General features: G+C 35.0%; 1 protein-coding gene across 2 annotated transcripts in view; it reads left to right on the top strand.

The window, feature by feature from the left end:
- LOC143247280 (transmembrane protein 117-like) overlaps positions 1-15391 on the top strand; it is a 69218-nt gene that overhangs the window by 22176 nt on the left and 31651 nt on the right. Inside the window, exon 2 of one of the 2 annotated variants that reach the window (XM_076495051.1) lies at positions 14219-15217. The exons of the other annotated variant lie outside the window; for it this stretch is intronic. Within the exon in view, the coding sequence (XP_076351166.1) occupies positions 14874-15217 (344 nt within the window). The 5' untranslated portion in view covers positions 14219-14873. The remainder of the gene's footprint in view (positions 1-14218; positions 15218-15391) is intronic. 2 annotated transcript variants of the gene reach the window in all.

Raw genomic sequence — 15391 nt, forward strand, 5'->3', positions numbered from 1 at the left:
ACCAAAACTGATGTTAGTCAGCTGTTACTTTCTCCAACTTACTCTTAAAACATTTTCATTTAAGGCCTTAAGAACCACAACTTAATTGCTTCATTTCCCTTTGCCATACTTTACCAACATTCTGATCTCACGTAAGAATTGGTATAACGTACCAATACAAATCTCTTAGCTTTGTCTCTATACAAAATTTAATGGTCTTTTCGAAGTGGTTATTTTGAAATAACCTATATATGGACATCTCCTCAAGCTTTTCGTTTCCCCACCGTGACTCTAAAACAGTAATATAACTGGTTTTCTTGCCTATTTTTATAAGTACCTGATTCTGCAGTGGTTTTTATGAATGTGCTAACAAACAGATTGAGTTGCTGACTCGTAACATCAATAACAAATATGTATTTTAACTCGATTTATTAAAATTTATTACAGCAATCATTTTCAGGTAATATGAAGCGTCTTACCCCGCTGTTCTTCTGTCTTGATACTTTAATTGTTGTGGTTTTACTTGACTAGGCCTAATTAAAGAACTCGACTTATAATCCGACGGTCGAGGGTTCGAATTCCCGTTACACCAAACATGCTCGCCCTTTCACCTGTAGGGGCGTTAAAATGTGACGGTCAATCTTACTATTCGTTGGTAAAAGAGTAACCCAAGAGTTGGCGATGAATGGTGATGACAAGCTGCCTTCCTTCTAGTCTAACACTGCTAAATTAGGGAAAACTAGAACAGATAGTCCTCGTGTAGCTTTGCGCGAAATTCGAAACAAACAAACAATCTCTTCACTTGTTGGGCCAGCAGTAAATTTACAGATTTACAATCCTAAAATTCGATATTTGTTTCCTCCCGGTGAACAGAAGAGATAACTCAATGTGGCTATGGTTCAGTAATAAACAGACGAATTCAGATGTCTATTTAAAATGCAACCACTCTTCACGTGCCTGTCTGACAGAAAAGCCCGAGAAAATTGGTTGACTTTCAAGACGTGGTCCTGTGATCAGTTCAGTAGCCCGAACAACTTCGTTCAGACAATTAATTGCACTTTCCTAAAGTATTCTGTATATATAGGAAGAAAAGTGAGTAACACACATACTATCAATGTTCCTGTGAGCTCAGGTTAAGTTATTCCGAACAAATAACAAAAGGACACGCTTCATATTTATTTTAGTTAACATTACAGTTTTAAAATATTTCGTGATAGTTTCTAGCAAAAGAAAACCTGTTATCGGTTTTACCTTTCTTGTTATAATTCATGGAAGCTTTTGTGCCTATTTATGAATTTCTACAAAGTACCACATAGAAAAGGGTACAAAGAAGAATATTTTCAAGTCTATTCAAGACACATTTTTGAAACAGAGGAATTCAGAAGAGTCCATTCCAGTTATTATTGTTGTCTTTGTGACGTCAGTGTATATAGCTTAGAGTAAAAATAGCAAGACCATAACATATAAATAAACCAACAGAGTGGGCTAAATCTTACCTAGCTCGTGCATTTTATTTTTTGTTTCAATCAAATCTCAAGTGAGCTATCGCACTGTACTGATCGTAGGAATCGAACCGAAATAAGCTACGAGCTACCAGGAGGACATGCGTCTGTTAAAAATACATATATGTGTATGTATATAATGCATTCTAAAACAGCACAGAATTTCTTTTACAGAGAAACAACTTTTACAGTCGCATGGTTGTTGTTTGTAATTAAGCACAAGAATACACAAAGGACTGTCGTGCTCTGCCCACCACAGGTATCGAAACCCGGTTTATAGGTACAGTCGTATGATCTCGTTGTATAGCTTCTTTCTCTCAGCTTTATGACATTGTATGAAAATGAAATTATAAAATCAACTTTCTAGAATGGTCCACGAAAATATTCTTCCAGCAGGTTATTCAATGCAAACCCATTTTACCAAATGATCACTCACGAACGACGACCTTCAACGAAAACTGCAAGTAATTTTATTCTAAAAGACGGGCTCGAAAACAGGGCATGATTATTGAAGAGGTTTCCACTAGGTTGAAAGTTTTTTTAACATCAATCACTTGTATAAGAACTGAAGTTGATAACATTGGAAAGAATAAAAATTACTGTAGATTTAACGTTAAAATTCTGGTAGACAGTTAACAGTATGTTATCATGAAAATTATTACTAATCTTAAAACGAATACCGTGAAATGAACAAAGAACACTGTAAAAAGTACAGTAAAACAGTGGAAGTCACTTAATGTAAAAAGCATTATTAACCGTAAAATATTATACCGCAAACTGATCTTACCAGTAAATCTTGTAGTAAAATGACTGTTTAGAAGTTTAGAGAAAGGAAGTTTTTGCGGATAAATGTAACCAGACACCAATATAATGTAACCTACCACGAATATGTTATTGTGTAATTTATGAGCAAGTTTAGAAAAAAAATTCAAGTCTTCATGGTGCATTAAAGAAATTTATGACACCAACGAAAGTTGTAAAAAACATGGTTCTTGGGCCATGGAACAATATTATATAAAAAGATCAGCAAATAAGTAATACTTATAAAAATAGTTATCAGCAAGGAGCAGATATGAAATGGAAAGATGTTGGCAGCCAACGAGCCAATCCACCAATAGGATAGCTGCAATTCCATTCACTTTATAAACATACATTAGTTAAATTACTTTCATGTTATCTTGTTTCTAAGAAACTATTTCAGTTAGTGGCGTAACTTGCGAATGTTTTAGATTACTGGTAGCTTAAACTACGATAGACTGTATGTGACAAAATGTAATGTCACTCCACTGTTTGCTCACCCATTAAAATTCTGGACTGTTTGACAACAGACGTGGACATGTTACGGTTTCCTTTTTATTTCTTGAGCTTTATGCAATCATTGACCTCCGGATTGATGAATGTGAGACACGTGTATTTAAAGGTTTGTTTGACTGTCTTGTATTTCACACAAAGCTACATGAGAGCTATCTGCGCTAGCCGTCCCTAATTTAACAATGTAAGACTACAGGGAAGGGAGCTAGTCACCACCACTCACCGCGAACTCTTGGGTTACTCTTTTACTAACGAATATTGGGATTGACCGTCACATTATAACACCCCCAGGCTGAAAGGGCCAGCATGTTTGGTGTGACGGGAATTCGAACCCTCGACCGTCGGATTATAAGTCGAGTGCTTTAACCACTTGGCCATGTTGCACCAATAAAAAGGTGAACATTATTTTAACGTGATTTCTCTATAATATAATGTTAAGTCACACGAAGAATTTCCTCTGTACGTTGAAATTAGTACTGCAACGTCAAACACAAATTGTCATCTCTTCAGACTTAATAAGTTCCCGAAAGCGTTTCTTCGTATTTTAAACAAAGTACAATATGAAGAAAAAAAATTAAAATGTTTGCAAACTAGCTTAATATTTTCATAATTTAAATGAAAAAAAAATTATTTCTTCCACTAAACTTTCATTTAACACAAATTTCATATTATCACCTAGGATTTTGAAACAAAAAGTATTTCTTTTAAGTTTGATACAGCGAACTAAATGTCGACACCTGATTCATCAGTCACTTTGAGGTACAGAACAGAGAGCGATAATTCAATAATTGTAAAAGTTGTGGTATTTTGGGCATCGATTCGCAAGCTGCAGGTTACGAGTTCGAAACCTCTCACCGAATATGGTTGGCGTTTTAGCCATTGGATATGCTTCTCTCAATGCTAACTTTCATTGATGAAAGAGTAGCCTAAGAACTAGTGGTAGGTGTTGTCTAGCTGTCTTCAAAAGAGCGGATAGCTAGAGCAGGTGGGCATCGAGCAGTTTTGAACAAAGTTCAACAAACAAACCTAATGGTGCAAAAAATAAAAAAATGCCTTCTACCCCAGCACTTCTAAATTCACATAATCACTGTTTAAACTGAATGGTAAGGGAAGTTGTTCAAATAGAGTGTCTGTAAGCAAAGAGGGCTAACTGCGCTAGTCGTTCCTAATTTCTCAGTGAGAGGCTAGAGGGGAAGGCAGCTAGTCAACACAGTTCACCGTCAATTAATAACTTTGTCATTAGAAATACTAGGGTACAGATTAATAAAATCAAACGTTTCAATTGTTTTCGCTTCAGATAATCTGATTTTCTCTAATATACAATGAAATTCCCGATGATAATGAGATAACGGTGGGTTTACTGATTTACAACGCTAAAATACGGGGTTCGATTCCTTGCAGAGGAGACGGCATATTGCCTAATGTGGCTTTGCTCTGTAACAAACAGACCAATCATAATGACATACAATCATGTGAAAAAGTTAGGACACCCTATGAAAGCCTGTGTATTTGTGTAACATATTTGGATATATAGATATTTAATCTCAATTTCAACAATACTGAGAGATTATAGGACTATAACTAAACAATTAAAACTGAAGAAAAGACTTTTCAAGATCTTCTGTAAATGTAATTATACAAAAATGCATATTCTAACTGAGGAAAAAGTTGGGACACTCTACCCCCTAATAGTTAGTGTTACCCCCTTTGGCTGAAATAACTGCAGTGAGACGCTTCATGTAGCCATCTACCAGTCTCTGACATCGGTTTGAAGAAAGTTTTCCCCACTCCTCAATGCAGAATTCTTTCAGCTGTGAGATGTGTAAGGGGTTTCTTGCATGTACAGCCTGTTTCAATTCCCCCCACAGCATCTCAATGAGATTAAGATCTGGGCTTTGACTCGGCCATTCCAGGACTCTCCATTTCTTAGTTTTCAGCCAGTCCTTGGTGGATTTACTGGTATGTTTGGGTCATTGTCGTGTTGCAGGGTCCAGTTCCGCTTCAGCTTTAATTTTCGTACAGATGGTCTCACATGATCCTCAAGCACCCTCTGATACACAGTAGGAGCACACCAAACTAAATGTCTGAGGTTTAAATAGGGCAAGCCTCATTCAAAATGCTGAGTAACGATCTTCTAATCATGTGCACCTGATGTGATACACCTGTGTGTGAGTTGAGCCATTTTAAGTGGGAATAAATGTGGGGGTGTCCTAACTTTTCCTCAGTTAGAATACGCATTTTTGTAGAATTACATTTACAGAAGATCTTGAAAAGTCTTTTCTTCAGTTTTAATTGTTTAGTTATATTTCTATAATCTCTCAATATTGTTGAAATTGAGATTAAATATCTATATATCCAAAAATGTTACAAAAATACACAGGCTTTCATAGGGTGTCCTAACTTTTTCACATGACTGTATGTCTCAATCATAAATAGTATACTTGATATAAATTCTAGATAATTTTTATAAGTGCTTCTACTGTCGCGTTAAGCCTTATCTAGAAAGAATGTATTGAGCTACCACATTTTTTTAAACATTTAACACGCGTGAATAAAGTTCAGAGCATGAAAAATGACCTAAGACTTAACAAGTACTTTGAAACACAGGAACTATGTTTTGTTGATTCACCATACTGTTTTCACAGAGTTTCCTTTACACTGAAATTTGACATCTTGTCTGACAGGATAAATAATGCTTACAATCTAGGAGCTTCTAATCTTCAAGGGAACTAAAAAAAAAAGACCTTAGCTGTTACTTCAGGAATGGTTCTGACATAATCCTCCTTTTGGCCTTATATTAGTAATGACGATACTCATCGAAGTCTGTTGTAAACAAACACAGTTTTTTTTTTTTTATTTTGTGCTAGTGGAAACAGGATCAGAAGTTTCATTACGGTTGAATATGAGTTATTAGACAAACATTCCAAAGAAGTAGACAAATAAATAAACGTTGTTTGTTGGCTTTTTCGGAAAGCAGATTTAGGACTACGAGGGCTGTTCAAAAAATACGCGGACTGACGTCATAAAACAAAATGTACTTTATTTAGAAGTTACAGGTCTGGGACCCCTTCAAAGTACTCTCCTCCCCAACGCACACACTTATCCCAACAGTGTTTCCACTTGTTGAAACAGTCCTGGTACGCTTCTTTTGTAATGTCCTCCAGCTCCTTCGTCGCATTTGCCTTAATCTCGGGAATCGTCTCAAATCTTCTTCCTTTCAAGGGTCTTTTGAGTTTGGGGAACAAGAAAAAATCGCAAGGAGTAAGGTCAGGTGAGTAGGGGTGGGTGGGGAAGAACAGTGATCGAGTGTTTGGCCAAAAACGCACGAGTTCTGAGGGTTGAATTTCGCAGCAACGCGGTGCATCTTCAATTTTTCGGTCAAAATCTCGTAACAAGATCCAACTGATATCCCACACTCTTCAGCAAGCTCCCTGACAGTCAGACGTCGATTTGCCCGCACCAGGGTGTTGATTTTGTCGATGTGTGGGTCGTCAGTTGACGTGGAAGGACGTCCAGGACGCTCATCATCTTCAATGGACTGTCGACCATCCTTAAAACGTTCATGCCACTTGAAACATGCCGTACGCTTCATAGCAACATCACTGTAAGCCGTGTTAAGCATAGCAAAAGTTTCAGTCGCAGATTGTCCAAGTTTAACACAAAATTTCACAGCAAGTCGTTGCTCCTTCAGGTCATTCATTCTGAAATACGCCAAACGAAAAAATCGCACTTCACTTAAAACCGCGTAGCTAATACACAAATGAAGATATCTGCAATCGGGAAATGGCGTCGTAATCAGCTGATCTGTGCGAACCTAGCGACATCAAGCGGATTCCCTCCCCTGGAACCAACTGGAGCCGCGCAATTCAAAAAGTCCGCGTATTTTTCGAACAGACCTCGTATTTGTACTAGCAGTCACTAATTTTGAAGTAACAGACGATAGTGAAAGCAACTAGTCAACGTCACTAATCATCAACGACTGAGCGTATTTCGTCAGATCAAGTAAAAGTTTTCACTGTCACTCTCATAACGCATCCACAGTCCAAAAGTGCGGAACATGACTTTTTCTTTTTTGTAACGGGTCACTGATCGTTAGGCATAATAAGAAATCCGTTTTTCTTATTTATTATTTCATGTGATATTTCTTTTCACAATTGCGCAATTCGGTAATTGCACAATAATTAGTTTCACGAAGGTTGCAGTTTATGCGCACGTACACATGAAAAGAAGTTCTCAAATTGGTCAAGTTAGTATTTAATTAAAAAAAAACAAACTCAGAGCCATTCTGAGCCGCTTTGCCGAGGCTAAAAAAAATCAACATTTATTATCAAACTCTAAATTATAAATACAGTGAAAGAAGAGGACTAATATTTAAATATTAACTTAATCCGTAGTAGATAAAATGTAAAATGACTTAAAATAAGTTTAAGATTGATTAAGAAGCCATTGCTAACTTGCTATTTAATAACACTTAAATTAATAACATTTGGTATTAGTCTTGGGCTTCCTAGTTCATATCTTAAATTTCCTTGAAAAAATTTAAGCAAAAACTTAATTTTGATTTATTCACTCATGCAGTACAGCTTTAGGATCTTATTACATGGCTGAATAAACAAAATGGTTTTTGCTTGAATTTTTTTTCAAGAAAATCTATAACATGAACTGGGAAAAGTTCTTTTTTCTGGCTGAGTTGGCATGATATGACCCTTGTATAAAATAGAAGTCAGGTATCCTTAAAAACATGACATTAATTATTTATTTGCTACTGGGCTTTAAACTTAGTGTATATATTATAATTAACCAATGTTTTATGTTTATCACGAAAGTAATCACAAACTTGAAAAACATATTGTCATATATCGGAAATATTGAGACAGCCAAATGTTCAAATCCATCGATGTTGTTGTACATGCATGTTCGATTTATATCTCTTTGTTGATTTCTCAGGAGAATACTGTCTTCTAATAATCTGCTGTATGTTATATGGCATCAAGCATTTTTGCCTTGATTATTTGTAGATCACTAACCCTTGATAAAGACGTAAGTCGAAGCGTTTGGTGCGTTAAGTTTTATTTATCTGGAGTTTGTGGTAGTATTTGTTTTAATACTGACTTCTAGTTTCCAGTGATCATTTAGGCCTCAAAACGTAAGTTAAAAGGGTATTGTAATACTATGTATATATTATAAATTTACAACAGAGTCGACTAAATTTATATAAATATAATAGTACTGTCTGTTATTAGTCCATGTAACTATTTCGCAGGGTGTGGATGGATCTTCACCAAAGTTGGTATGGAAGTTCACTGGGGCCATAGGGAGATATATAGATAGTTTTGTATTTTACGTTTTTTGGTTTTTATGGGCCTTTTATTTTCAAATGTACATGTGAGGAAAGCGATTTTTCATTAATCATAAATTTACGTAACTTCTAAATACTCGAATATATACTCAATAACAAAACAATTACAAGAACTGGTATTAAGAGTTTTCAACAAGCATTTCATATTATGGGACACAAATATATGAATTTCTCTAGAATTTTTCTTGGATAGTGAAAACACATCCATTACAGTTTATTACTGTTTGAAAATAACTGTTGCTATATACACATAAAATATACCTAGTGATTTTAGTACTTAATACAATAAAAATTGCAATAAAACAATACCACCAACATAAGGAGAAATCGGACTTTTTAACTTCAATCAGGTGATTTATATAAATTAAAAATAAATTTAAGCCTAGAATTTATCTCTGACGAATACTAGGACTTGTATCACTATAATTATTATAAAAGCCAGCAATCTTTGTAGCAGAAAAAAGTTTTCAGGTATATAATGCTCATCAATTATAAAATGTTACCTCTTTTATAATTCTTTAAGTCTATTACTTTAAAAAGTCTAACTTATAACGCGAAACAATTTATCCTTCATTTAAAGAAATCTCGATTGAAGTGGAAAATTCTTACAGCAGTGAAACTAATTTTTAAATTCACATCTCTTAATACAGTTAGAATATAACGCACTAATAGTCTCTTTTTAAAATTCTAATTTTACTAATTACTATATTCCTATATTTGACATACTTTTGTGGATAAGTTTAGTTATTGAGATTCCTTAACAGTAACTAGGCCTAATATTTTACTGTCTTCACAAACGTTATTGTCTTGACAGTTAATAAATAGGCCTACTAATGTCTTACCTACCGTATCTGTTAAACAACATAGGATAGGCTTACTGTTGTTCCAACGTATCTTATCGTTGGGCAAGTTGTTTTAAGCTACTTGGTAAAAAATAATACCAAGTCCAGTCCACTTTACAATAATGAATTAGTTCATTTCTCCCTTAACGTTTGTTACAGGTTATTTTTACGTGTACACAGTTCGTTTAATTTCACTGCAACTAAATCTAGGCGTATTTACGAATACAGTATTTCAATATAAACTGCCAAACCTACGCCTAATTTAATTTCAATCGACAAATATGTAGCTCATCAACGAATTGTTGGATTATTTTAAAGCAAAAACACATTGTGCTCTCTCCTGTTTCCACTGCAGGTATCAAATCCTGAATTTTTGCGTTTCAAGCCTGTAAACTCACCGTTATACCACCGGGAGACTCGACTAAATTAATTGCAGAATAGACATAATAAATCTCATTGAATACTTCATCGTAACATTAACACTGAGCTTACTTGTATTTATAACTAATGTACTCTCGTCTAGACATTAATGAAAGTTTTTGAAGTTTATTGTCATCTGCCCTCTAGCTAACGTTTAAATTAAAATATTGAACATATATAACTTACAACAGCATATACTATCTGCTTTATACGATAACAACGCGACAAATGTAAGCTTAATTTAGTGTGAAATTTCACAATATAAAAGTATTTATCGAGGTTGACTGTTGTATTCTCAAAATAAATTGAAATTACTTAGAATAAGAAAAGAATTAAAAATAATATGAATTGGTCCTTAAGTAACAATTCAACAACAACAACAACAAAATCAAAAGGTCAGTTTTCAAATGCCTTCATTTCATGAAGAAAATATAATTAAGATAAGTAGTGTGAGAAAAATGTGCCATTTTACACTGATCATCACGAGATGAGGTGACAAAATTTGAACAACATGATTTGAATTAGCTTCACTCAATCAAAAGACAGTTGCGATCAACACTAAAAAAGTTTTTTTTTTTTTTTGCTGAACACGAATAAAAACAGCTAATTATTATCGTTATTTTTGGCTTCAGTCCCAAGCAGGGTGAGTACTGCTAAAATTGAAAATTCAAGATACTATTTCTTTTATTTAAGTGTCAATTCCATTTGTTTTCTTTCAGTAAAATTTAGAAAAAAGGTATCCCTGATCAAAAGTAAATTTTTACATTATTTTGTGATCATTATTTTATGTGCGCAAAAAAGGTGATCAGAAAGTTATTTTAGGTTTAAAAATAACATTTTCGCGGGAAAAGTGCCTGAACATCACCAACTGAAGAGGGAAAAATCAGTCTTACCCCTCTCCTCCACGTACGTAACTCATCTTTACGCATAAGTATGCTCTGCCTGATATTTCATATACAAGTTATGTTACGGTATTATTTTAAATCTGTTTTATTTTTTTTGTCGTAATTTCACATAAGTCCATATGTTTTGTCAACTGTGGAGAATACCCCCGATTTTAGGGTCGGAACTTTGTAATCTTAACGCTGTTCAACTAGGGTAACAGTACAACACTAAAAGATATACGGCAAGTCGTTTAATACTTTATTAGACAGGAAGATTAAACGTATTTTGCGCTGTGCTACAGAGTAAGACGATTTGCTGACAAATTTGATTTGTGATGGAAATCTTATGACATCATCTATACTCGAAGACGATAGTGACTCACCATGAAATGTTTCTTTCCATCCTTCACCAACGCCAAGAGCTCTCGTAAATAAGTATCATGTGGTTAAATCAACTTTAGAATTATAACCATTGACGCGAAATTATCATAAAAAGCCAAAGATATGATACTGTATTTTTTTCAGCGTTACCTTTATAGAAAGGCATCCAATTGAAAAGACACAAAAAAACTGAAACTTATGGATAAAGCTGTAAGCTTATTGTAGAATGTTTTATTGTATTTGGGGTGTGAAATTATCATAAGTTTAAAAGGGATAATATACATTGGTATGTCTCTCGATTCCTATCAACTGTTTTAAATGTCATGGGTATTATTTAGTGTCACTGACTGACTGTGATCTGGTGGTTAGGGCGCTTGAATTGTAATCTCAAGGTTGCAGATTCGAATACCCGACGTCGAGCATGCTCGTCCTTTCAGCTATGACAACGTTATAATATGTCAGTCTCTCCTACTACTTGTTGGTAAAAAAGCAGTTCAATAGTTGGAAGTAGGTATTGTAGCTGCCTTCCCTCTATTATATCGCTGTTATGTTAAGGATTACTAGCGCAGATAGTCCTCCCGTAGCTTTACGCAAAATTCAAAACAAAACCAAAACCGTATTTGAATAAAACAAATCACGCACTAATATTTGTTTACAACGAGCTGGTTCTCCGCTGGTACAGTAGTAAGTCTACGGACTTACAACGCTAAGCCTCGGTAGGCTCAGCAGATAGCCCGATGTGGCTTTGCTCTAAGAAAAACACACACGAACAACGAGCTGACAAAAAATATTTAACTTGTAAAATAAAAAAAGGTTTTATATCTCGTTTTCTAGTTATGTTCACGTTCGTTTCTTTATATAAGAAAATTGTATCTTACAAATGAAATATCTCTTACGTGCTAAGCGCATGCTCCAAGTGTAACGATGTAGCGTTAAATATATACTCTGTCTAGGGAAAATATAAAAAAAAACGTTTTTTTTAAACTGTTCTCTAACAATGTTTTGTTCCTTTTATTATAATGTACTGGAACCCAAGAGGTACGTTGTACTTTGGTTTGCATGTGCAGAACATAAAAGAGAGCATATATTAATAAAAAAAATCAATTACTGAATGTTTTAACTTCCATAACTAGGATTGCAATACTGAGAGAAGAGGTAACATCGATTAACGTAAACATTCTAAATCTGGTAGTATGTAGAATTGTACATTTTTCATTTGATATAATCTGCATAATATGACAAAAGGAAGTTGTAGTTTGTGACGGTCAATCCTACTATTCGTTGGTAAAAGAGTAGCCCAAGAGTTGGCGGTGGGTGGTGATGACTAACTGCCTTCCCTCTAGTCTTGCACTGCAAAATTATGGACAGATAGCAATATTTTCTTGTCTCACAGTAGGTCAGCGGTAAGCGTACAGACTTACAGCTCTAAAATACAGGGTTGATGAACAGGTTGTATGAACCCATTGTGCAAGTTTGAGTTAAAACGAACAAATTCTGCCCATTAAAAAACCACTAGCTCTCCTCGATGTTCAATCAACAGTAGAAAACTTAATGTTGTCTCATGTAGTACAGAAATGATTTTATAAACAACCACTCGGATCACGTCTATAAGATATTGGTTCTCTCGTTGTAAACCATAGTTTCTCTCCTCACGCTTCGAACATACTGAGATAAGACGATAAACGGCTACTTCGATAACACGGTTTGAATTGAGAAGCTTTTCAAGAGTCACGCTTACACGTCTGACAATAAATATTATTGGCCTTCGTTCAGTGACATGCCTTCCAAACCATACCGCCATTTTAACTGTTTGGTTTTGCCGACCACTCACTGGTGGATTTAATTTGATTATATCAGCGTAACACAATGATTCTCTAGCCTTCTCACCTTCGAGTTGGATTTATGGGCGCCAGTAAAGTAATGTTAATGTTTAATAAAATAGCGACTTTGGTAATTTTGACCCGAAACGTGCGTGTTCGTTGTTAAAGCATAGCTAAAAAAATTGTTCTAAATATCGCTGTAACTATACTATTTATTATATTAGATCACCAAGAAGCATGAATTGAAAATATAAAGATGAATGCCATCGAATACAAATTACTGTCTATAAGAATTATAGTACAAGTTATCTTCTTATATGCTAGGAACCAAGTTTCGATGCTTATGGGGGGCACAGTACGTATAGCTTAGCTAAAAACAAACAAAACGGCAGTTTCCTTCAAAGTCTAGCTTTCATTCTAATCATCAGTTTTGAACGAAAATGTCTAATTCCTCATTAACCAACATGTGTAAAAATATAAGGTCTTGCCCTCTACGAGCACCACCTGGTATGTATTCATTAGGTCAATACTACAGGTACAGAAGACCAGAATTATAACTCATTGGTTTTGTTCGTCTTCAAATTTCGAACTTATGACTTGTATACTCAGACTGTCAGACATGTCTTAAACACTTCTTTTACTTATTATATATTTTTAATTCATTAATATTATTTAAATTGTTCGTTACGCTGACGATACATTACCTGTATCATTGACAATTGTATATGTGTTATAGTATAAATTCAGAAAAAAAAATGGTCGTACTTGTTTTTTTTTAATTTGCTTTCAGAAGAAATTAACTCTGAGTTAGTTAATTCTAAGTTTAAGTTTCTTCTTATGATATTGAGGATTACAAATGCTAGTGGTTGACATTTTACGTATTCTACTCAACATTCTTATGATAAAGATTGAACCTGAAGATATCAGTTCAGCTTTAACATCCGCCACTATACTGGTACAAATATGCAGACGATACATTTGCTGGATTCACATCTATAGAACAGCTTTTTGAAACACATTAACTCCACACACCCAAATATTAAGTTCACGAATAAATACGAGAAAGATCAACAACTGGCATTTCTAAACCTAAATATCATATAAATACACGGTTTAAAACAAAAGTCTGCAGAAATCTCACTCACACTGAAATTTGGCACATGGAATAATAATTCGAAAGAATTATTCAGAAGAACTTTATCCAAAAGACAAAGAAACAACAAAACGTTACACTGCTGTATACATTATGTTCCAGATATCTGTGTCAAAATAACTGATAACCATAAATAACATTCCAGTAAAAACTAAATTCATTCAAAAACTAGGTACAAAAAATAAAATCTATACTATGTAAAAACTACACTGACAGTTATAATATCAACGTCATATACAAAATACGATACAATAACTGCTATGATGAAACTTTATGGACTGGACGACAACTGCCTGTTGTGGAGACACAAATGTAGAAGACGATGTTTTGAAAGTCTTCCGCCTTTGATCTTCAGGTACTAAAGTTTCAGCATGAATATTCTGCCTAAACAATCCATCAAAGAAACTGCTGTGATTTCTGTATAGAAGAAACAAGTCGAGAAATGGAAACCAGATTCAGCAAATACACAAAAAATCATCCTCCCATTTTCTCAAGTTAGAATTTTATAATAAACATTACGGTTTTGGTATATATATATTTAATTATTGCGTTTTTTTCCCTCTTCAGATTCACAAGTGCCCATTTTAGAAAACCAAGAAAAATGACCAATAGTCATCTACAGCAATGCTCTTGTTAGTAAGCACTTTATTTATAGTCATGTGCATGATGGAGAAACACGAGAGTTTGAATTCCTGTTCCAGTAATGACGATGAAACATTAAAAATCACAGATACCGATCCTTCAAGTCGCCAGATAAAGGATCTAAAAGATTTGTGTTCTAGTTCTGAAGATGATGAATTGGTTAGTACCAGTCCAAACTCAGCTCTTTCACAAATGCATAATCAAGAAAGATTGAGCTCGTGTCTCGCTTCCAATGATAATGAATCGTGGGTAACAGCTACTAGTGCTGCCATCCGTAAAATTGAAGAAAAGTATAAGAAAAAGGTCAGTTCTAAGATGGGCTTCTCGGAGGCCACCTTCACTGAAACTGACCTTTCCGTGCCCTGTTTTATAAAAGAAACGAACCGGAAAGATAGACCCAAATCAGATTCCTTTATGGGAATGGAAGAGTTTTACTTGAAGCCCTGTATCACGCGCAGGACGCTTTCTGATTCGAGACAAGATCGTCATCTCAGTGTGAGCTTCCAACCGTCATCTGAACCCCCTGTGAGACGCGGGATGACTGGTACCACATTCCCTTTGGATGACATGAGGTATATTGATGACAGCACGAAAAGTTCGGCTTCCACGTTTTATATCAATTCGTGGTCCCTGTCTCCATTATCTCCCTCGTGTCGTTTCTCAGAAACAGCTAACAAAGTTCCTGAGTCTTCGATATCCCGCTGTTCCCCCCGTTTTCAGATTTGACGAATTATATCAGGACTACATGCTTGCTAATATGGCCCCCCTTGAAAAGGATTACTACGATTCGTTCGAAGAAGAAACATTTTCCAAATCCGAAGGCGAGATCCGCCTGCCATCTAACCTAGTTACTGACAAAACTAAATGTCTCTGGGATGTCGATACCCAAAGTGTGTATTCTTTACACATGGAAAAAGACTCCAGGTTAGTTAAATCGTATTCTTATCATTTTTGATAGTGTGATATCACGTGGTTTAGCGTGACAAATACACTTATACGTCTTTTTTGTTTTAGAAAAAAGCCATGTTGGGCTAGCTGCTGTGCTTACCGCGGGTAATCGAATCTTGGATTTATATTAATTCACTTAGCAAAGTAACA

This window comes from Tachypleus tridentatus, chromosome 3 (genome assembly GCF_004210375.1).
Source record: "Tachypleus tridentatus isolate NWPU-2018 chromosome 3, ASM421037v1, whole genome shotgun sequence".
NCBI classification, from domain to species: domain Eukaryota; kingdom Metazoa; phylum Arthropoda; class Merostomata; order Xiphosura; family Limulidae; genus Tachypleus; species Tachypleus tridentatus.